Source organism: Zalophus californianus, chromosome 14, assembly GCF_009762305.2.
Source record: "Zalophus californianus isolate mZalCal1 chromosome 14, mZalCal1.pri.v2, whole genome shotgun sequence".
NCBI classification, from domain to species: Eukaryota; Metazoa; Chordata; class Mammalia; order Carnivora; family Otariidae; genus Zalophus; species Zalophus californianus.
The window spans coordinates 29,516,961-29,542,131 of record NC_045608.1 but is presented as its reverse complement, the minus strand read 5'-3'; the positions used below and the strand labels follow the sequence as shown (position 1 = coordinate 29,542,131).

Here is a 25,171-nt window from a genome sequence, read left to right as displayed (position 1 = left end):
AGAAACACAGTTTTTGCTTTTCTCCCTGGAGTCCCTTAAGCATCAGGGCCAGGACATGATGGTGAGGGGCAGGCAGGTTTCCAGGCAGTTCCTGCTTTCACCTGCTTTTCCATGAGTCCTATGGATCTGAACACTTTGGGGTAAGCCCCAGGTGAGAAGGCTCCTCCCTGGGCTCAACCTCTACTCCCCTTCTCCCTGGGAGCAACTTGAGAACAAAGAAAGAGAGAGAGAGAGAGAGACAGAGACAGAGAGAAGAAGAAGAAAAAAGGAAGGAAGGAAGAAAGAAGGAAGAAGGGAAGAAGGAAGGAAGGAAGGAGGGAAGGAAGGAAGGAAGGAAGGAAGGAAGGAAGAAGGAAGGAAGGAAGGAAGGAAGGAAGGAAGGAAGGAAGGTAGATTGGACAATAAGGTTTAGATACTTCAGACATACAGGAAAGACCCAAAAAAGTGATTATCAGCCAACAATGCCTATTTTTATTTCTTCCTGATCAAAAATATGCCCACCCATCTGGATGACTGACATACTTCAGAGTGCCTGCCCTGCAGGGGACCACCCCTTGCCTGGCCTTGGCTTTGGGGGCCAAAGGCAGCCAGGCCTGGTTCCCAAGCTAATTCCCCGTGGGCTGGGAATTCTCATGGGAGCAGCCAGTGTGCCCAGTTCGACTGAGGGTCCTGGAGGACCGTGGGGCCAGGAGTCATTAGAGGCTCCCACAAGGAGGGCACTTGGAGGAGGAGGACCTGCACAGTCCCAGAGAGAGCAGGTCAGCACAGCCCTAATTCCTGCAGGCTCCATTCTCAGCTCCAGCCCCCAGGAACCTTGGCTCTACTTCCTGCCTCTGAATTCTGTGAGCTTCTCTTGAACCCCCACAGTAAACTGTGTTTGTTGTAAACTAGCCTGAGACCCAAAGAGCTCTGTGGGTGATTACCAGTAAGACAGCTACTAACATTTCCTCCTATCTCCATATGTGCAGGCTACATCTCCCTGCAGGAGGATGTTCTGTTGCTATAAGAAAACCACCCCAAATTCAGTGATGTAAAACTACCATTTTATCGTGTTCATGGATTCTTGTGAGCCAGGAATTAAGATGGGGCATGGGGGCTCATCTCTGCTCCACAGTGAGCAGACTGAGGTCTCAGCCAGATAGACTGTCATAGTTTGAGGTGACTTCATGGTTGAGGGTTGGAATTATCTGGAGGCTTTATCACTGGCATGGCTGGCACGTGGGTGGGAAGACTCAAAGACGGGGTTCAGCCTGGACTCTCAACCTGAGAACCTAATCACGGTCTCTTCATGTGGCGTGGGCTCCTCTCAGCATGGTGGCCAGGTTCTGGGGAGTGTCCTGCAAGAGAGCAAGTGTCCCAAGGAGCCACACAGACTTTTATGACTTCGTCTTGGGAGCCACACAGCATCACTCCCACTATATTGTGTCGGTCAAAGCAGTCACGAACCATGCCAGATTCAAAGGGAGGGGGCGTAGAGTCCACCTCTCAGTGCGACGTTTGTCAGAAAGTTTGTGGCCATTTTTAAAAACCACCACAGTTTACTCTCTGACCAAAAAGTATTTACATTCATTCCTCCTGCATGCAAAATACACTCACCCCTTGCAAGCCCCACCCCCAAGTCTTATCCTGTTATGGCACTGGGCTCAGGTTCAAGGTCCAGAACCTAAATCCAGTATCTAAACCAGGTACAGGTGCAGGTGAAACTCCTCAGGTGCAGTTCTTGGTTTGACTTTGAGTGGGACTTCTCTTGATCTGAAGACCTGCAAATGTGCATCCCTTTGAATTAATGTTTTTGTATTCTTTGAGTAAATACCCACTAGTAGGATTGCTGGATCATAGGGTAGTTCTATTTTTTACTTTTCTGAGGAACTTCATACCATTCTCCACAGTGGCTGCACCAGTTTCCTTTCTCCACATCCTCACCAACACCTGTTTGTTCCTGAGTTTTTTATTTTAGCCATTCTTACAGGTGTGAGGCGATATTCTCATTGTAGTTTTGATTTGCATTTCCCTGATGATAAATAATGATGAGCATCTTTTCACGTGTCCGTTGGCTGTCTGTATGTCTTTTTTGGAGAAATGTCTGTTCATGTCTTCTGCCAATGTTTTAATTGGATTATTTGTTTTTTTGGGTGTTGAGTTTTATAAGTTCTCTCTATATATTTTGGATACTAACCCTTTATCAGATATGTGATTTGCAAATATCCTCTCCCATTCCATAGGCTGCCTTTTAGTTTTGTTGATCGTTTCCTTTGCTGTGCAGAGTTGGTTTGGTTTTTTTAAATATATATATAGTCCTAATAGTTTATTTTTGCTTTTGTTTCCCTTGCCTCAGGGCAGCTATTTGGAAAGAAAGTTGCTACGGCAAATGTCAGAGAAGTTACTGTCTGTGCTCTCTTCTAGGATTTCTATGGTTTCAGGTCTCACATTTAGGGCTTTTCCCCCCCCAAAAATTGATTGATTGATAGAGAGAGAGAGAGAGAGAGAGAGCAGGGGGAGGGGCAGAGGGAGAGGGAGAGAGAGAATCCACAAGCAGACCTCCTGGCTGAGTGCGGAGCCCGACTCAGGGCTCAATCCCAAGAACTTGAGATAACCACCTGAGCCAAAACCAAGAGTCGGCTGCTCATCTAACTGAGCCAGCCAGATGCCCCTCACATTTGGGTCTTTAGTCAATTTTTTTAAAAGATTTTATTTAGGGGCATCTGGGTGGCTCAGTTGGTTAACCATCTGCTTTCGGCTCAGGTCATGATCCCAGGGTCCTGGGATTGAGCCCTGCATCTAGCTCCCTGCTCTTCGGGGAGTCTCCTTCTCCCTCTCCCTCTGCCTGCCACTCCCTCTGCTTGTGCTTGCGCTCTCTCTCTGTCAAATAAATAAATAAAATCTTTCCTGTTTTTCATTTGGGACAAATTCCTCTGTCTTTTCATTTTGTCTAATCTCTGTGCCTGTTTCTCTGTGTTAGGAAAGTCATCTGTGTCTCCTGTTCTTGAGGGCAATGTCCTTACGAAGAACAGGGCCTGTGTACCCTGCTGTGTAATGTCCCCTGTTCTCCAGGGCCTGGCACTTCAGGCAGTGTCCCCAGTGTGTGCTGTGTGTGGTCTGCTATTTTGCCCTGGCCACTTTTTCCTCCAGGCCAGTCGTCTACAGAGGTTCTCTTTGCCTATTGTGGGCAGTGTTTGGTCCCTGGCTTGGATGTGGTGCATTTAACGAAGTGTGCTCTGCTCTGCTTGTGCTGGTCTGTTGCCGCTTCCACCAGAACCAAAGCCTTACAAAACTCCCTGGTTGGGAATGGTGTAAACAGGCGTTTGGGCCAGTCTTCTGGGGGAGGGGGCTCACCAAACTGGGACTGAGGCAAGCATGACTGGAAGCGTGATTCCACTGGAGTGGAGGGGGCGGGACTTGGTGTAAGTAAGTTAGGTAGCAAGTGTTGGTGATGCGCTGGTTCCTGCAGGTGGCCCTGTGTTTATGCTGAGAGACAGGGGAGGGAAATGGTGCTGGACACTTTTGTTCCCAGAGGGGTCTCTCCATGAACACTGCCTCTCTGGGACACACTCTGAGATGAGCAATTAACCTCCCCACCCTGTGCCCCAGGCGCTCTTCAGATCGGTGTTTCCACGCTGTATATCTGTGGGTTGTCTGCCTGCCTTCTCTCCAAGAGCAGCGCAATGCCTTCAGGGGTATATCCCAGCCAAGCCCATTGACCTTTAAAACTCCAAGCTTTATGTCCCACAGCTTGCCAGAAGTCGTGAAACTCAGCCTCTCTTGCTTTCCAATCCAGTTGTTATGGGGATTCATTTTCCCCCTGCGTTCCCATGTGCTAGTCTGTCTCCCACCCTTCTCCATGACCACAGCTCCCTCCTGACCATGGAGTCATGATCTGTTTCTCTCCCAAACCATGTCTCTGCATTTCCTACCTTCTTCAATGTGGCCTCTTCTCTACCTTTAGTTGTGGAGTTTGTTCTGCCAATCTTCTGGTTGATTTCTGGGATATTTAGGATGATTTGGGAGTAATCCAATTGTATCTGTGGGATGAGGTGAGCCTAGAGTCCTCCTACTCCACCACCATTTTCGCCTTACTACTTTCTCATCAAGTTTTAGAAGCACTTTCATGATAAAATGCTAAGCCCTATGTCATATTGTCTGGAAAGACTATATTCATCCCTTAATTTATGGCCAAAAGGGAGTGACAATGTGCAACCAGTGCCTGGAAGGCATGGGTTTAGTGAAATCTTGTCCATTAGTTATTCATTTATTCAGGGCACATGGCATATGATTTATGGTGATGCACATCCCCAGGGCCCAGCCACCTGTGTCTGTGATGTCAACAAATCAGTAAAAATCTATATGCCTGGGCCAATCAGCTCTGACATGGACAAAATGAAGCACCCCAGCTAGGGATTGAATGCTTGTGTCCCCTCCAAAAGTCATATGTTGAAGGCCTAGCCCCCAGTGTGATGGCACTTGGCAGCGGGGTCGTTGGGAGATAATTAGGTTTAGATGAAGTCATGGGGTGGGAATCTATGATGGGATTAGTGCCCTTATGAGAAGAGGAAGGAACATCAGAGCTTTCTCTTTCTCCAACATGTGAGGACATGGCAAAAAGGCCGCTGTCTGCAGGCCAGGAAGAGATCTCTCACCAGAATCTGACTGTGCTGGCACCCTGACCCTGGACTTCCAGCCTCCAGATCTGTAAGAAAAAGCAATTTCTGTTGTTTAAGCCACACAATCTGTGTTATTTTGTTAGGGCAGCCCGAGATGACTGATACAACTCCACTGGGCCTTCACCAGGGGTCATGCTTAACTCTTTGGGAGAATTCATTTGTTACTCATACCAACAAAATGAAACATTTCAAGTGTCCTCAGCTGAGTGGCTAAAGTGTCAAGAGACTCAGGCAGAACAAAACCAGAAAGCACCACTGGAAGGCATCCATGGCATTAAGTGACATTAATTTGCCTGCATGGTCAGAAAACTCCTCCAGGGCCATTTCAAAACAAAGAGAATTTCAGGCATTGCAAACAATGGAAATAGCCCAGGATTTAGCAGAGAACCTTTTATGTTGGCTATTTGGAAGGATATAGTCCATTTGGATGCATAAACTCCAGTGTATAAGTTAAGAAAACTGGTCTCACCTATTTCACTTACCTTATAATGTAACTCATAGAGATTAATTTTTAAAAGCTGATAAAGGAAAAACAACCATGTTCTAGAAATAGTTGAAATATGTTACTTTTAAGACAAAAGTCCTGTGATGAGAAACAGAACTGTTTTTGCTGAATGTAGGAGATGTAAGGGTTTTGATTTTATTAAATAATAAGGGAACTAATAAGGGCAGTAAAGGAATCTTAGCTATTAAGTCTCATTAAATTTGCATACTGAGCTCTTTGAACTGCACTTGCTAATGATAACCTGATTGGCTAAAAAGGACAGAAACCCCTCCCTTCAAACAGCTGGAAAGAGGAAGTTTTAAGTTTTTTAAAGATTTATTTATTTATTTATTTATTTGAGATTGAGAGAGAGAGAGAAGGAGCAGGGAGAGGGGCAGAAGCAGAGGGAGAAGCAGACTCCTCACTGAGCTGGGAGCCCAATGTGGGGCTTGATGTGGGGCTTGATCCAGGGTCATGACCTGAGCTGAAGGCAGATGCTTCACCGACTGAGCCATCCAGGTGCCTTGGATGTTTGACTTTTAATTCCTGTGTTTGTTAAACATAATAGCAAAGATAGAAAAGCAGAAGAGGTGATTCCAGATGGTATCAAAGGAACAACTATAATTTTCAAAGAAAAATATCTGGGTTAAATCATCTCAAAAAAAAAATCCCTTCTCTAATTTTTGCAACAAAATTTGGGAACTGCCAAATAAGAAAAACCCTATGTAGTACACTGTAATTTTGAGGTAAATTCAAGATAATAGGATTCATCACTGTAGTGCCTAGATTAATTAGTTTTAGATTAATATTAGATACTGTATAGGCCTCTGACATGCCAGTTTTATATTTACCAAATTCAAAGTTACTTCTATAAAAAGTTGGGCATCAGATTTGTAACATTAAACTCTTTCCTCATTTGTAATATTGTTTCTAGATGCTATTAAGATACAAATACATTATTTTTACATTTTTCTAGAAAGTTGATTACTAGTATTGGGAGAAAGGGCTCACTTTATTGACTAATTTTGTGGTGAAAATATGTTATTTGTACTTTCTTCCAGTGTTTATTCCCTAATATTTAGTGAGAGATAAAAATTCACTACAATATTTTATAAATTTATATTCATAGGAATCCTTCATTAGAAAGAGATAATGTCATATAAATAATATACTATGGCTGAAGTATTTCTCATGATTATTATTCATAGAATATCTCTCTTGAACTGATCTTTCACTGATGTTGAGAAGTTTGCATTATAGCTGAAATATTTCTCACGTTAAATGTATTTGTTGAATTTCTCTTGTCTGAATTTCTTTATGTTTGGCACATTAAGACTTTTCTCTTATAAATCCTTTTTTTCCTTTTCTTTTTAAATTTAAATTCAATTAGCCAATATATAGTACATCATTAGATTTTGATGTAGTGTTCAATGATTCATTAGTTGCATATAACACCCAGTGCTGATCACATCACATGCCCTCCTTAATGCCCATCACCCAGTTTCCCCACCCCCCCACCCGCTTATGAATCCTTGATGGTGAATAAGGTAGCACTTATGATGAAGTCTTCCCCACATTTCATACATTCGTAGGGTTTTCCCCCAGCATGCATCTTCTGGTGTTGAGTCACATATGTGCTCTGGCCAAAGGATTGGTAGTGACTACTACCAATCACTACACTTGTAGGGTTTTTCTTCAGTATGAGTTCTCTCATGTTGATTAAGGTGTATACTCTCCTGAAAGATTTGCCACATACTGCATTTACAAGGTTTTTCTTGGTATGAATTCTTGGTGTTGAGTAAGATGTGTGTTCCATCAGAAAATTTTCCCACATTCATTACATTCAAAAGGCTTTTCTCCAGCATGGATCCTCTTACGTTGAGGATCCTATGACCTATGATTATAGACTTAGTTGCATTCAGTACATTCATAGGATTTCTCTCCCATATTTATCCTCAGATAGAAAATAAGCTTAATGCTCTGAGTAAAGGCTTTCCTATATTTTTAATATTCAAATGTTTTTTTCCAGTATGAATCCTCTTATGTTGAATAAAGGATGACCTATGATTATAGACTTTGCCACATCCAGGACATTGATAGAGTTTTACCCCAGTAGGAGCTCTGTGATGCAGATTAAGATATTTACTTTAGTTAAAAGCCTTCCCACACTGACTATATTAATAAGCTTTTGGGGTGCCTGGGTGGCGCAGTTGGTTAAGCGTCTGACTCTTGATTGTGGCTCAGGTCATGATCTCAGGGTTGTGAGATCAAGCCCCACGTCAGGCTGCACTCTGGGCATGAAGCCTACTTAAGATTCTCTCTCTCCCTGGGTGCCTGGGTGGCTCAGTTGGTTAAGCGACTGCCTTCAGCTCAGGTCATGATCCTGGAGTCCCGGGATCGAGTCCCACATCGGGCTCCCTGCTCAGCAGGGAGTCTGCTTCTCCCTCTGACCCTCTTTCCTCTCGTGCTCTCTATCTCTCATTCTCTCTCTCTCAAATAAATAAATAAAATCTTTAAAAAAAAAAGATTTTCTCTCTCCCTCTCCCTTTGCCCCTCCCCCCAGCTAGCACCCATGTGAGCACGCTCTCTCTCTTAAGTAATAATAATAATAATAATTAATAATAATAGCCTTTCACTTCTGTGTGAATATTCTGATGTCACATGATATAAGTACTTTGACTATAAGCTTTTTCACATTCATTACATTCATAGGATTTCTCCCCAGTATGTTCTCTGAAGTTGGACGAGAGATAAGTCCCAGCTGAATGATTTTCATTTACATTATACTCATATGGTATCTCTCTGAATGTGCATTGTATAAGGTGTGATCCTATGAAAGATCTCCCACAATTTCTGCATTTGTAGAACTTTTTTCCAAAGCAAATTCTCTGACATTAATGAGGAGTAAAGGTATGCCTAACAGCTCTCTCACATTCATTATACTAATAAGATTTCACACCTACACCTGAAACTGATGTAACATTGTGTGTTGACTAGACTCAAATAAAAAATTAAAACAAAACAAAAAAACAGTAATTCAAAAAGATGTACCTGCCCCTATGTTTACTGCAGCATTGTTTACAATAGCCAAGACATGGAAGTAACCTAATTGTCCATTGACAGGTGAATGGTGAAGGAAACATATATATAATGCAATATTACTTAGCCATCAAAAAGAATGAGATCTTGCCATATGAGACAACATGGATCACCTAGAGAGTATTATGCTAAGCAAAATAAGTCAGACAAAGAGAGATAAGTACTATATGAGTTCACCTATACATAGAACCTAAAAACAAAACAAACGAAGAAACAAAAAGAAACAGATTCACAAATACAGAAAAAAAACTGGTGGTTGCTAGAGAGATGGGAGGTAGGGGGATGGGCAAAATAGGTGAAGGGGATTAAGAGGTACAAACTTCCAGTTGTAAAATAAATAAGTCATGGAGATGAAAAGTACAACATAGAGAATATAGTCAATAATATTATAATAACATATGGTTAAGACAGATGGTAACCACATTTATTGTGGTGAGCACTGAGTAATGTGTAGACTTGTGGAATCAGTAGGTTGTACATCTGAAACCAATATAACACTATGTGTTAATTATACTTCAATAACAAAATACACATATACATATGTATACATATATACATAGGGTCTCTGATGTTCAATAAGATAAGATATGCACTATCACTGAATGTATACCTACATCCTTTGCAATTGTAGGCTTTGTCTCCACTATGAGACAGTATGTCTCTGAAGTTCCAATATGTCTCTGAATTTGAGTAAGATATGTGTGCAGCTGAGAGGTGTTTTCCACATTTGCTATATTTGTGAGGCTTTTCACTTGTATAGCTTCTCTTTTGATTAATTAGGTTCTGGGTTGTGTGAAGTTATTGCTGTCATTGTTACAGTTATGCACTGTGTAACCTTCAGGAATATGCTCCCATGAAATAAGGTTTGAGTTCAGACTAAAGTCTCCCACAAATTCATTACAGCTTTTCCTTATGAATGACAATCACTTACCAGGGCAGATCTCCAGTGACACCCTAAGTAGTCACCAAAACCTGAGACTTCACTTGGGGAGTTGAGCTTTTCTGCTACTCCAGGGGGAAAAGTCTTCAGAAATAATTTGCTTCAGATTTGAATCTTTGGCTCAAGTTCTTATTTCTTGGCCTGAAAGAAATTACAAATGCAGAATCTCTGTCAGAGAAGAAACGTATATGGAGAAACTGAAGCATAAAGTAACTGAAACACGAATAAGTTTAATGGGCTTTGTCAGCCTTCAAATAATAATCTATATGAGTTACTTATGGAATTTTGAGCACAGAGAATGGAAGCCATTGTGATATATGAATAAGGAGTGAGACGGATAAAAAGTGGTTACAGAAAGTCCAGGAAGTATATTAGATGGGGGCAGAGAATAAAAACGGTCCTTCATGGAGGATTGAAGGGCGACAACTGGGGCCATGGAAACAGACAGAAGAGATACTGAAAAGGGGAACTAAGTGCAGAGAAGGCAGAGAAGAGCACAGCCCAACTCAACACCAAAACCAAGAGATGCCAGCGTGGTTAAGCAAGTCAGCAAACGTATGACAGCGGGCACCCGAGAGAAATGCAAGAGAAGCCAAGTGCAGTCTAGAAGAGGCACCATTTATAGAGCATCGGTGGAAGGATGTGCACTGCAGAACATGAGCAAATAGGAGCAGGAGAAGCTTCATGCTCAAACAAGTGGCACCCAGAGGCAGGACTGAGGCTATTCAGTGTTTCTGAAGCAGCCCCGACTTCCCCTGGGAGAAGGCTCTGTGGCCCCATGTCTAGAAACCACCGGCTTGCTGGACAGCCTTGTGTGTGAGCACCCAAGACTCCCTCCCACCTGGAGAGGGCCCCCTAAGGATATCCCTCATCCCATCCATGGCAATCAGCCTTGCTCCAACCGGGAGATCACATCAGGCCTGGAATCCTGACACTTTGCTCAGGAAAGACAAGAGGCTTAGGTGTTGGGGCTGGTGGCATGTGTGAGCCCAGGACCCTGCCTCCATTCTTCTGCCTTTGGGTCCTTTACAACATGAATGAAGAGGGATATGTCCCAAGGAGCAGGAGAGTCTGACCTCTGGACATCCAAATATGGTACCATGAGTCAGAGGCCTTAAGGTTTCAGTATTCAAGTTTTGGATAGAGAAGAGAAAGTTGATTCCTCATTTGTTTATCCCTATTGTCCAAGAAAGCTGCACAAAGGCCTCTAAGGATCCATAGGCAATGTGTCTCTGCAAGTTCAAAACCTCTTTCCAGTGTTGTTGCCTCTTTTAAAATCACACACATTTCCTTGTAATCTATAATACATACATACTTATTTAATATAAATACAATCACTTACTAGTTAAACTATTTAACATCTCTCCTTCCCTCCATCAACTAAGAGACATTCTGGAAAGATAGTACCCTCTTCCTCTCGTCCCTTGTCATACTCATAAGAGATATTGATCTGTAGTTTTCTTTCTTGTGACGACTTTGGTATCAGGTTGATATTGGTCTCATACAATGAGTTCATAAGTGTTTCCCTCCCCTGTATTTCTTGAAAGAGTCTGTGACGGTATTAATTCTTTAAATGTTTGGTAGAATTCACGAGTGAGACCATCTTGTCCTGGGCTTATGTTTGCAGGAAGTTTTTTTTTTTTTTCCCTCCAGTTTTAAAAATTTTTCTATTGCAGTATAATTAACATATATTAGTTTCAGTGTACAATAGAATTATTCAAGATTTCTATACATTACTCAGTGCTAATCACGACAAGTGTACTCTTTGTAAGAAGTTTTTTTTTAAGATTTTATTTATTTATTTGACAGAGAGAGACACAGCGAGAGTAGGAACACAAGCGGGGGGAGTGGGAGAGGGAGAAGCAGGCTTCCCGCTGAGCAGGGAGCCTGATGCGGGACTCGATCCCAGGACCCTGGGATCATGACCTGAGCCGAAGGCAGGTGCTTAACGACTGAGCCACCCAGGTGCCCCTGTAGGAAGTTTTTTTTTTATCACTAACTCAATCTCTTATTTTAGGTCTATTCAGATTATCTATTTCTTCTTGAGCCAGTTTTGGCAGTTTGCATCTTTCTAGAAATTAGTTGAAATTAGTCTATTTCATTTAAGTTATTTAATTATTGGTCAGTATTAATGTGCCCTTTTTCATTTTGTGGATTTTAGTCACTTGAGTCTTCTTTTTTCCTAGCCGATCCTATTGATCTTTCCAAAGACCCCAGTTTTGGCTTCATTATTTTCTCTATTGTTCTCCTATTTTCCATTTCATTTATTTTCACCCTAATATGTATTTTTTTTGTTTTTGCCTGCGTTGGGTTCTAGTTGGCATTTATTTCTCTAGTTTCATAAGGTAGAAGTTTATGTTGTTGATTTAAGAGCCTTCTTCCAGGGGGTGCCTGGTGGGCTTAAGTAATGCATGGGACTCTTGAACTTAGAGTTTTAAGTTCAAGCCCCACGCTGGGTGTAGAGATTACTTAAAAATAAAATCTTATTAAAAAAGAAGAGCTTTTGGAGCACCTGGGTGGCTCAGTCGGTTAAGCGTCCAACTCTTGATCTCAGCTCAGGTCTTGATCTTAGGGCCATGAGTTCGGCACAATACTGGGCTCCATGCTGGGCATGGAGACTCCTTTAAAAAAAAAAAAGAGCTTTCTTCAGTTTTAATGTAGGTGCTTATAGCTCTAAACTTCTCTCCAGGCAGTGCTTTTGCTGTATCGATTAAAACTTGGTATGTTGAACTTTCATTTTTTAAAAGATTTTATTTATTTATTTATTTTATTTATTTATCAGAAAGAGAGAGTGAGCACAAGCAGGGGGACCAGCAGACAGAGGGAGAAGCAGGCTTCCCGCCACGCAGGGAGCCCAATGCTGGACTCAATCCCAGGACCCTGGTATCATGACCTGAGCTGAAGGCAGATGCTTAACCGGCTGAGCTACCCAGGCATTCCAAACTTTCATTTTAATTAACCTCAAAATATTTTCTAATTTCTCTTGTGATTTCTTCTCTGAGCAACTGGGTATTTAGGAGTTTGTTACTTAGTTTCCACATATTTGTGAATTTTCCCAATTTCCTGTTATTTCTAATTCCATTCCTTTGTGCTCAGAGAACATACTTTCTATTACTTCATTTCTTTTAAACATATGGAGCCTTGTCTTCCTTGTTTTATGGGTCTACCCTGGAAACTGTTCTATGTCCACATGAGAAGATATGTATTTGCTGTTGCTGGGTGGGGCATTCTACAGTTTTCTGTGAGGTTTAGTAGCTTTCTAGTCTTCTTCAAGTCTCCCATTTCATTGCTGATCTTCTGTCCAGTTGTTCTGCCCATTATTGAAAGTGGGGTGTTGAAGCCTCCAAGTCTTATTGTTGAATTGTCTATTTCTCCCTTCAACTGTCTCAGTTTTTGCTTCATGCACTTTTATTTTAAAGATTTATTTATTTATTTATTGAGAGAGCAAGAATGAGAGAGAGAGAGTACAGGAGATGGGGGAGCGTCCAAGGGAGAAGCAGGCTCCTCGCTGAGCAGGGAGCCCGATGCGGGACTCGATCCCGGGACTCCAGGATCATGACCTGAGCCAAAGGCAGTCGCTCAACCAACTGAGCCACCCAGGCACCCTGCTTCATGCACTTTGAGGCCCTGTTGTTAGGTACATATGTTGCCTATATGTTTATAATTGTTACATCACTTTGATGGAGTGACTCTCCTATCATTATATAATGTCCTGTCTCTAGTAACAATTTTTGTTTTCAAGTCTATTTTAGCTTATGTTGGTATAGCCACTCAGCTCTCTTTTGGTTATATGCTTGCAAGGAATATCTTTTTTCCCTACTTTTCCTTGCAACCTATTTGTGTCTTCAGAAGTTGTTTTTTTTTTTTTTAAGATTTTATTTATTTGAGAGAGCGAGAGAGAGAGCAAGAGAGAGAGCACGAGCAGGGAGGAGAGGGAGAAGCAGGCTCCCCATTGAGCAGGGATCCTGATGTGGGGCTCAATCCCAGAACCCTGGGATCGTGATCTGAGCCGAAGGCAGACACTCCATCAACTGAGCCACCCAGGCACACCTATTTGTGTCTTTGTATCCAAATTGAGCCTGTTATAGACAACTCATAGTTGGATTGTGTTTTTAAATCCATTCTACCTGGGTCACGTGGGTGGCTCAGTTGGTTAAACCTCTGCCTTTCACTCAGGTCCTGACCTCAAGGTCCTGGGATCAAGCCTCATGTCAGGCTCCCTGCTCAGGGAGGGAGTCTGCCTCTCCCTCTGCCCTCCCCACTGCCTGTGTGCTCTCTTTCTCTCAAATAAATAAATAAAATCTTAAAAAAATAAATCCATTCTACCAATCTTTGCTTCTAATGGAAGTGTTTGATCCATTTATATTTAATGAAATTACTGATAAGAACTTATATCCGCCATTTTGCCATTTGTTTTCTATATGCCTTATGTCTTCATTTGCTCCTCAGTTCCTCTATTATTGCCTTTTTTTATGTTAAATAGATATTTTCTAATGTCCTGTTGTTTCTTTTACGACATATATTTTGGTTATTTTCTTAGCGATTGCCTTGGGGGTTACAGTTCAAATCTTCATTTATAGCAATCTAGTTCATATAGCACCAATTTAATTTCAGTCGTATATAAAAACCTTGTTTTTATATAGCTCCATTTTCTCTCCTTTATACTGTCATTACAAAACCTAAAATAATTTACATATTCCCAGGAGTAATAGGAGAGTTTAATAAGGGAGCAGGCTATAAGATCATGATATAAAAATATGCCAAGTTTTATATACTAATTATAAAGCAGGTAAAAAATATTTAAAAATACACTATTTACAATAACAACAGAAACTAAAGATAACTAAAACACTGGACAAAATTATGCAAACCCGAAGGGAGCAAGATGGCAGAGGAGTAAGAGACCTAGATTTCGTCTGATCTCAGGAATTCAGCTGAATAGGGATCAAACCATTCTGAACACCTACGAACTCAACAGGAGATCGAACAGGAGAGTAGCAACAACTCTCTGAACAGAGAAGCGACCACTTACTGGAAGGTAGGACGTGCGGAGAAGTGAATCCGAGGCGATATTCGGGAGGATAGACGGCGGGGGAGGGGCCTCCGCCGGCCGCTTCTGGCAAGTGATAGAGCCGCGGAGCACAAAATCGGACCTTTTAGAAGTTGGCTCGGCGGAGGGACGTCGCTGCAGTGGCTAAGCGGGGGGTGGAATCCTCCCGGGACAGTGTGGTCTCAGGACCCTTGGGGTCACAGAGAGACCAGGGGTGCCTGAGTGCGCCAGAGCTCCCAGGTATCAGAGCGGGGAAGCTGGCTGCAGAGACGGAGCAGAGTCGCGGGCTCTCAGCTCGGGGTTGCCATAAACGGTGATCTGCGGCCCAGTCGGGGCACGGCTCCCCCAGCAGGGACCCAACAAGCAGCAGATCCGGGGAGACTCCCCTTCCTTCCCGGGGAGGAGCGGTGCGGGAATGCACTGCAGGGATCTGCTGGGTTTGGAGACTCCGTGCGGGGTCGGGTGCCAGAGATAGCAACGCTCGATCACAGGCCGGGTGAGCACGGAGTGCGGCCGGAGACCGGGGACACGGAAGTGACTGCTTTTCTCTGGGGGCACACTGAGGAGCGGGGCCCCGAGTTCTCAGCTCCTCCGGGTGGAGATTGGGAGGCCACCATTTCTGCCCTGGTCCTCCAAAGCTGTACCGAGAGCTTGCAGGGAACAAAAGCTCCTGAGAGCAAACCGGAGCAGCTTCCTTAGCCCGGACCGACAAGGGCGGGGCAATTCCGCCTCCGGCAAAGACATTTGGAAACCACAGCAACAGGTCCCTCCCCCAGAAGATCAGCACAAACAGCCAGCAAGCCAAGACCAAGTTGATCGATCAAGGAGAATGGGAGAACTCCAGCGCTAGGGGAATACCGCACATAGATTCATGGCTTTTTTTTTTTTTTTTACCATGATCCATTATTTCATCAAAGTTAATTTTTGTTGACTGTTTTTTTTTATTTTTCTTTTTCCCTTTTTCAACCAACATCTTATCAATCCCTTTTTTAAAAAAAAATTTTTTTTTATTTTTCATTTTTAGAGTCATATTTTATCCCTTCATAGTAGTTAACCTTATTTTTGGCATATATATATAAGTTGTTCTCTCTTTAAAATTTTGAGGTACAGTTTCTTCTAACAGATCAAAATATACCCTAAATCACTAGTGTATGGCTTTGTTCTAGTCTCCTGCCTGATCACATTCTCTCCCTTTTTCCTTTTCTTTTTTTTTCTTCTTAAATCTTCTTTCTTTTTCCAAACAACTTATCTTACCAAGTCCTTTTATAAAATCTTTTATAATTTTCATCTTTACAGTCATCTTCCATCCCTTCCTTGTATCAACCCTTATTTTGTACATATATGTCTTTCTTCCTTTAAAATTTTAGGAGGCACTTTTTTCTAACAGACCAAAATACGCCCAAAATCTAGTGTGTGGCACTGATCTATGCACTAGCCTGATCATATTTGATCACATTCTGCTTTTTTTGTATTGTTTTGTTTTTGTTTTTATCTTTTTTTTTCTTCTTTTTTTTTTCTTTTTCTATTTCTTTTTTCTTTCTTTCCCTTTCTTTTCCCCTAGTTTCAGGTCTTTTCTGATTTGTATACAGTATATTTGCTGGGGACGTTGTAAACCTGTTAGCATTTTGTTCTCTCATTCATCTATTCTCCTCTGGACAAAATGACAAGATGAAAGAAATCACCTCAGCAAAAAGAACAAGAGGTAGTACCGTCAGCCAGGGACCTACTCAATACGGACATTAGTACGATGTCGGACCTAGAGTTCAGAATCATGACTTTAAAGATACTAGCTGGGCTTGAAAAAAGCGTGGAAGTTATTAGAGAAACCCTTTCTGGAGAAATAAAAGAACTAAAATCTAACCACATCGAAATCAAAAAGGCTATTGATGAGGTGCAATCAAAAATGGGGGCACTAAATGCTAGGATAAATGAGGCAGAAGAGAGAATCAGCGATATAGAAGACCAAATGATGGAAAATAAAGAGGCTGAGAAAAAGAGAGAGAAACAACTACAGGATCACGAGGGCAGAATTCGAGAGATAAGTGATTCAATAAGACGAAACAACATTAGAATAATTGGGATCCCAGAAGAAGAAGAAAGAGAGAGAGGGGCAGAAGGTATATTGGAGCAAATTATAGCAGAGAACTTCCCTAATGTGAGGAAGGAAACAGGCATTAAAATCCAGGAGGCACAGAGAACCCCTCTCAAAATCAATAAAAATAGGTCAACACCCCGACATCTAATAGTAAAACCTACGAGTCTCAGAGACAAAGAGAAAATCCTGAAAGCAGCTCGGGAGAAGAGATATGTAACCTACAATGGTAGAAACATTAGATTGGCAACAGACCTATCCACAGAGACCTGGCAGGCCAGAAAGGACTAGCATGATATCTTCAGAGCACTAAACGAGAAAAATATGCAGCCAAGAATACTATATCCAGCTAGGCTATCATTGAAAATAGAGAGATAAAAAGCTTCCAGAACAAACAAAAACTAAAGGAATTTGCAAACACGAAACCAGCCCTCCAAGAAATATTGAGAGGGGTCCTCTAAGCAAAGAGAGAACCTAAAAGCAACAAAGAGCAGAAACGAACACAGACAACAGACAGTTAACAGTCACCTTACAGGTAATACAATGGCACTAAATTCATACCTTTCAATAGTTACCCTGAATGTAAATGCGCTAAATGCCCCAATCAAAAGACACAGGCTATCAGATTGGATTAAAAAACAAGACCCATCCATATGCTGTCTGCAAGAGACTCATTTTAGACCCAAAGACACCCCCAGATTGAAAGTGACGGGGTGGAAAACCATTTACCATGCTAATGGACACCAAAAGAAAGCTGGGGTGGCAATCCTTATATCAGACAAACTAGATTTTAAAACAAAGACTGTAATAAGAGATGAGGAAGGACACTATATCCTACTTAAAGGGTCTATCCAACAAGAAGATCTAACAATTGTAAATATCTATGCCCGAACATGGGAGCAGCCAATTATATAAGGCAATTAATAACAAAAGCAAGGAAACACATTGACAACAATACAATAATAGTGGGGGACTTTAACACCCCCCTGACTGAAATGGACAGATCCTCTAAGCAAAAGATCAACAAGGAAATAAAGACTTTAAATGACACACTGGACCAAATGGACTTCACAGACATATTCAGAACATTCCATCCCAAAGCAACGGAATACACATTCTTCTCTAGTGCCCATGGAACATTCTCCAGAATTGATCACATCCTAGGTCACAAATCAGGTCTCAATCGGTACCAAAAGATTGGGATCATTCCCTGCATATTTTCAGACCACAATGCTTTGAAACTAGAACTCAACCACAAGAGGAAAGTCGGAAAGAACTCAAATACATGGAGGCTAAAGAGCATCCTACTAAAGAATGAATGGGTCAACCAAGAAATTAAAGAAGAATTAAAAAAATTCATGGAAACCAATGAAAATGAAAACACAACTGTTCAAAATCTTTGGGATACAGCAAAGGCAGTCCTGAGAGGAAAGTATATAGCAATACAAGCCTTTCTCAAGAAACAAGAAAGGTCCCAAATACACAACCTAACCCTACACCTAAAGGAGCTGGAGAAAGAACAGCAAACAAAGCCTAAACCCAGCAGGAGAAGAGAAATAATAAAGATCAGAGCAGAAATCAATGAACTAGAAACCAAAAGAACAGTAGAACAGATCAACGAAACTAGGAGCTGGTTCTTTGAAAGAATTAACAAGATTGATAAACCCCTGGCCAGACTGATCAAAAAGAAAAGAGAAATGACCCAAATCAACAAATCATGAATGAAAGAGGAGAGATCACAACCAACACCAAAGAAATACAAATTCTAAGAACATATTATGAGCAACTCTATGCCAGCAAATTAGATAACCTGGAAGAAATGGGGGCATTCCTAGAGATGTATCAACTACCAAAACTGAACCAGGAAGAAATAGAAAACGTGAACAGACCTATAACCACTAAGGAAATTGAAGCAGTCATCAAAAATCTCCCAAGAAACAAAAGCCCAGGGCCAGATGGCTTCCCAGGGGAATTCTATCAGACATTTAAAGAAGAATTAATACCTATTCTCCTGAAACTGTTCCAAAAAATAGAAATGGAAGGGAAACTTCCAAACTCATTTTATGAGGCCAGCATTACCTTGATCCCAAAACCAGACAAAGACCCCATCAAAAAAGAGAATTACAGACCAATATCCTTGATGAACATGGATGCAAAAATTCTCACCAAAATACTAGCCAATAGGATCCAACAGTACATTAAAAAGATTATTCACCATGACCAAGTGGGATTTATCCCTGGGCTGCAAGGCTGGTTCAACATCCGCAAATCAATCAACGTGATACAATACATTAACAAAAGAAAGAGCAAGAATCATATGATCCTCTCAATAGATGCAGAAAAAGCATTTGACAAAGTACAACATCCTTTCTTGATCAAAACTCTTCAGAGTATAGGGATAGAGGGTACACACCTCAATATCAAAAAAGCCATCTATGAAAAACCTACAGCAAATATCATTCTCAATGGGGAAAGGCTGAGAGCTTTTCCCCTAAGGTCAGGAACGCGGCAGGGATGTCCACTCTCACCACTGCTATTCAACATAGTATTAGAAGTCCTAGCCACAGCAATCAGACAACAAAAGAAATCAAAGGCATCCAAATCGGCAAAGAGGAAGTCAAACTCTCACTCTTTGCAGACGATATGATACTGTATGTGGAAAACCCAAAAGACTCCACCCCAAAACTGCTAGAACTCATACAGGAATTCAGTAAAGTAGCAGGCTATAAAATCAATGCACAGAAATCAGTGGCATTCCTAGACACCAACAACAAGACAGAGGAGAGACAAATCAAGGAGTCGATCCCATTCACAATTGCACCCAAAACCATTAGATACCTAGGAATAAATCTAACCAAAGAGGCAAAGGATCTGTACTCAGAAAACTATAAAATACTCAGGAAAGAAATTGAAGAAGACACAAAGAAATGGAAAAACGTTCCATGCTCATGGATTGGGAGAATCAACATTGTGAAGATGTCAATGCTACCTAGAGCAATCTACACATTGAATGCAATCCCCATCAAAATACCATCCACTTTTTTCAAAGAAATGGAACAAATAATCCTAAAATTTGTATGGAACCAGAAGAGACCCAGAATAGCCAGAGGAATATTGAAAAAGAAAAGCAAAGCTGGCGGCATCACAATTCCGGACTTCCAGCTCTATTACAAAGCTGTCGTCATCAAGACAGTATGGTACTGGCACAAAAACAGACACATAGATCAATGGAACAGAATCGAGAGCCCAGAAAGGGACCCTCAACTCTATGGTCAACTTATTTTTGACAAAGCAGGAAAGAATGTCCAATGGCAAAAAGACAGTCTCTTCAACAAATGGTGTTGGGAACATTGGACAGCCACATGCAGAAGAATGAAACTGGACCATTTCCTTACACCACACACAAAAATAGACTCCAAATGGTTGAAAGACCTAAACGTGAGACAGGAGTCCATCCAAATCCTAAAGGAGAACACAGGTAGCAACCTTTTCGACCTTAGCCGCAGCAACTTCTTCCTAGAAACATCGCCAAAGGCACGGGAAGCCAACGCAAAAATGAACTATTGGGATTTCATCAAGATAAAAAGCTTTTGCACAGCAAAAGAAACAGTCCACAAAACCAAAAGACAACCGACAGAATGGGAGAAAATATTTGCAAATGACATATCAGATAAAGGGCTAGTATCCAAAATCTATAAAGAACTTATCAAACTCAACACCCAAAGAACAAATAATCCAATCAAGAAATGGGCAGAAGACATGAACAGACATTTCTCCAAAGAAGACATCCAAATGGCCAACAGGCACATGAAAAAGTGCTCAACATCGCTCAGCATCAGGGAAATCCAAATCAAAACCTCAATGAGATACCACCTCACACCAGTCAGAATGGCTAAAATTAACAAGTCAGGGAACGACAGATGTTGGCGGGGATGTGGAGAAAGGGGAACCCTCCTACACTGTTGGTGGGAATGCAAGCTGGTGCAACCACTCTGGAAAACAGTATGGAGGTTCCTCAAACAGTTGAAATTAGAGCTACCGTTCGATCCAGCAATTGCACTACTGGGTATTTACCACAAAGATATAAAGGTAGGGACCCGAAGGGGTACGTGTACCCCAATGTTTATAGCAGCAATGTCCACAATAGCCAAACTGTGGAAAGAGCCAAGATGCCCATCGACAGATGAATGGATAAAGAAGGTGTGGTATATATACACAATGGAATATTATGCAGCCATCAAAAGGAATGAGATCTTGCCATTTGCAACGACGTGGATGGAACTGGAGGGTGTTATGCTGAGTGAAATAAGTCAATCAGAGAAAGACATGTATCACATGACCTCACTGATATGAGGAATTCTTAATCTCAGGAAACAAACTGAGTGTTACTGGAGTGGTTGGGGGTGGGAGGGATGGGGTGGCTGGGTGATAGACATTGGGGAGGGTATGTGCTACGGTGAGCGCTGTGAATTGTGCAAGACTGTTGAATCACAGTTCTGTACTTCTGAAACAAATAACGCAACATATTTTAAGAAAAAAGAAAAAGAAGAAGATAACAGGAGAGGAAGAAAAGGGGAGTATGTCAGAGGGGGAGACGAACCATGAGAGATGATGGACTCTGAAAAACAAACTGAGGGTTCTAGAGGGGAGGTGGGTAGGGGGATGGGTTAGCCTGGTGATGGGTATTGAGGAGGGCACGTTCTGCATGGAGCACTGGGTGTTATGAACAAACAATGAATCATGGAACACTGCACCAAAAACTAATGATGTAATATATGGTGATTAACATAACAATAAAAAAATTTAAAAAAAAATTACGCAAACCCTGTATGGAAAAATTATAAAATTTTATTTAAATATATTTAGGGGCACCTGGGTGGCTTAGTTGGTTCAGTGGCTGATTTTTGATATCAGCTCAGGTCTTGATCTCAGGGTTGTGAGTTCAAGCCCCATGCTGGGCTCCATGCTGGGTGTGGAGCTTACTTTAAAAAAAAAAAAAAGATATTTTAAAAGACCTAAGTAAGAGAGATAATATACCATGTTTATGGATTGGAGGATTCGGTATTATTAAGTTGTCAATTCTTCCCAAATTGGTCTACAGATTTAATATAATTCCAAGAAAAACTTCAAAAATGCCAATAAAAATTCTGTGTGTGTGTGTGTGTGTGTGTGTGTGTCCATGTGTGTAACTTGATAAGCTGACTCAAAAATGTGATTAAAAAGGGAAGAGATGAGAATAACCAAGACACTCAAGAAGAAAAATAAGATCGGAAGATTTGTCTTACCAGATAGCAAAACATTTTAGAGAAGCGTCATAATTAAGACGCTCTGATAGTGATGCAGGGATAGACAAAATGACCAAAAGAACAAACCAGAGAGCCTGAAAGTAGACCCAAGCACATATAATAGAAGTAGCACATCAAATAAACACTACTGGGATAATCCATTATCTAAGTGGAAAACACATGGGGTACCTGGGTGGCTCAGTTGTTAAGCATCTGCCTTCAGCTCAGGTCATGATTCCAGGGTCCTGGGATCGAGCCCCACATCGGGCTCCCTGCTCTGCAGAAGCCTGCTACTGCCTCTCCCACTCCCCCTGCTTGTGTTCCCTCTCTCACTGTGTCTCTCTCTGTCAAATAAATAAATAAAATCTTTTTAAAAAAATGGAAAATACAGGATTGAATCCCAACCTCACACCAAGCACAAAAATCAATTCTAAACAGATATGAGACTACATGTTAAAAGCAACACTTTCAGTTTTTAAATGAAAACATGGAAGCCTACCTTTTTCCTATTGGGTAGGAAAAATTTTATTAAGCAAGACACAAAATGCACTAACAATAAAAGTAATGGTTGATAAACTCAATTACATTAAAGCTTAAAACTTCTGTTCATCAAACACAACCATAAAGGAAGTTCCAAACTCATTTGCTATAAAAAACTGAGAAAAGACATTTGCACATACACACATAATAGACGAAAGAGCATTCCAATGGGGCACCTGGGTGGGCGCAGTCGATTGAACGATCAACTCTTGGTTTGGGCTCAGGTTGTGATCTCAGGGTTGTGAGATCAAGCCCCAGGTCAGACTCTGCGGTCAGTATGGAGTCTGCTTGGAACTTTCTCTCCCTCTCCCTCTGCCCCTCCCCACTGCGTGCTCTCTCTCTCTCACATGGATAAATAAATCTTTTCTTTTTTTTAAAAGATCATTCCAAATGTTTAAAGTTTATTGACTTAAATAGCAATTGCTTTTTGTGGGTACTGACTGGGAGGGAGCCTTCTGGGTGCTATAAATATTGTACATCTTGATCTGAGTTAGTTCTATGGTCTAAATGTTTGTGTTTCTCCAAATTCATATGCCCAATGTGATGGTATTAGGAGGTGGGATCTGTGGGAGGTGCTTACGTCATGAAGGAGGAGCACTCATGAATGGGACTAGTACCTTATAAAAGAGGCTCCAGAGAGATCTCTAGCCCCTTCCACCAAGTGACAACACAGCCAGAAAGTAGAAACTATGAACCAAGAAGGGGGCCTTCATTGGAAGGTGACCATGTTGGCCATAAATTTTGATCATAAATTTTCCAGTCTCAGAACTGTGAGAAAGAAATTTGTGTTGTTTCAGGGCACTGGGGTGGCTCAGTCGGTTGAGCATCTGCCTCTGGCTCGGGTCGTGATCTCCAGGTCCCAGGATTGAGTCCCTTATCAGGCTCCTTGCTCAGCGGGGAGTCTGCTTCTCCCTCTGGCCCTCCGCACTCTCATGCTCTCTCTCTCCCTCTCTCAAATAAATAAATAAAATCTTTAAAAAAAATTTCTGTTGTTTATAAGCCGACCAGTCTATGGCATTTTGTTATATAGCAGCCCGAACAGACCAAGACAATGAGTGAACATGAATATAAAAGTCCACCTGTACATCTAAAATATGTGCACTATACTAAATGCAAATCATATTTTGATAAAATAATTGAATTAAATAAGACACTTACAATTCAATAAGAAAAAAGAAAACCAAAACAACTCAATAGGAAAATGGGCAAAAGTCATGAACGAGCATTTCACAGAGCCGGAACCATCAATGGTGAATAAGCATCTGAAAAGATGCACAGCTTCCCCAGTATTGAAGGAAACACAAAGTAAAAGCACAGTGAAATATCAATTAACACCCACTTGATTAGCAAAATACAAGAATCCTGTCAGGACCACGTGTTAGATACTTGTGAATCAACAGAGGTCCTCACATACTGCTGGTGAGGGTAGGAATTCATGAACAATTTGGCATTCTCTCAAATATTTACATGGTGCTACACCAGGTCCACACCCCAATATATTCCTTTGAGAAATTCTTCCCTATGGGTCCCAGGGGACAGGTACAAAAATGTGCATAGAAGCACAACTACTACTAGCAAAAAACATGACTGATTCAAATATCCATTGATAGGAGCATGCCCAAATCAACTGGAATATTATACAGTGGTGAAAAAGAACGAACACCAGCTCCACCCCAGCAACCTGATGAATCTCAGAAGTAACGTTAAGTAGAGAAGGCAAGACCCACAAGTGTACACACGGTCTAATGCCATTGTTACGGCACTCAAAGACAAGCAAAACCAAATGACACACTGTGTAGACATATCTACATACATGAGAAGATATTATATATATATATAAAAGCCAGGGAAACACACAGTTCAGCACAGCAGGTGCCTTTGGAGAGAAGGAGAGGACTCACTGGTACTGGAGCAATTCCTGGGTTGGGTAGCTGACTCACAGTTGTTCTATTGGGATGCTTTTAGCAGACACACATGTTATGTGGTATCTTGTGTGTTATCATACATGACAAACATATAATACAGAGAAAACTGATCTCCTTCGAACTGAATTTTGAGACAGGAAGGTGTAGGGGAAAGATCTTGATGTGGGTGTTAGTTACAAGGGTATACACAGATGTCTCACATGACCTGGTTCAAATCCTGGAAAGCGGCCTACACTCACACTCCCTTGTCTCCATCCCTTATGCAAGACTCATGAAAAGACTCAGAGGGGGTTCAGTGGGGTGGGTGGGGAGTGGTAAGGGCTCCCCTCCTGTGACATGCGCCCTCCCATACTGCCCCCAGCCCATCCCCCAGTCCTGACACCCCGTCCCTGCATGAATATCACCCCCAACTTCTTCCCCCTATGCAGCCCAGGCCTCCCTGACACCAACCTCCCCCCACTTGTATACTCTCCAACCCCTCCCCTGCCACCCCACCCCATTGGGGCACATCAAGGGTGAGGACAGAGAGCCTGGCCAGGGCCAACTCCAGGCGGGGTGGGGAAACCCTAGGCTTGGGCTGAGCGAGGACCCTGCCCTTCCTCAGGCCATCCCAGGCAGGGGACACTAGAGACACAGCCAGCCCCACAAGCTGGGCCTTCCATGATCACCCCCGCCCTGCAGGCCTGGAAATAAAGCCAACGCTGAGTGCTTACTCAGTGCCAAGCCCAGTGCAGACACCTTCATTCACGGGGAGTGGATTTATGCCGTGCCTACTGTGTGCCAGGCACATTTCTGGACCTTGAGGATGCCAGGGTGTCCTTGCCCTATTGGAAGTCAAACCCAAACAAGGACAGAGACCAGATACCCCACATCCCAGGAGGAAATGCAAAGCTTGGTGAGTGCTAGGTAGGCAGATGCAGGGGCAGCATGGGGAAGGGACCCTGGGTCAGGGCAGGCCTTTCTAGGAGGCCATGTAAACTATGACCTGAGGCAGAGGGAGCAGGATGTGCACAGGCTTGGGGGTGGGTAGGGGGGGTGCGCTGGCACCCATGCTCTAGAGTCCGTGCTGAGGGCCAGGGTCTGTGACCAGAAAGGCAA

At 42.2% G+C, this 25,171-nt stretch overlaps 1 protein-coding gene across 4 annotated transcripts in view; it reads right to left on the bottom strand.

The window, feature by feature from the left end:
* LOC118356294 (vegetative cell wall protein gp1-like) overlaps nt 1-25,171 on the bottom strand; it is a 99,082-nt gene that overhangs the window by 11,964 nt on the left and 61,947 nt on the right. For 3 of the 4 annotated variants that reach the window (XR_004819620.1, XM_035724059.1, XM_035724057.1), the window contains one exon: nt 9,173-9,322. Coding sequence is in view for 3 of the 4 variants with exons in the window: in XM_035724059.1 (XP_035579952.1) it covers nt 9,268-9,322 (55 nt within the window). In the remaining variant the exon portion in view is untranslated. Of the gene's footprint in view, nt 1-5,582; nt 5,689-9,172; nt 9,323-25,171 lie in introns of those variants that run through there. The other variant, XM_035724058.1, reaches the window with a different exon arrangement.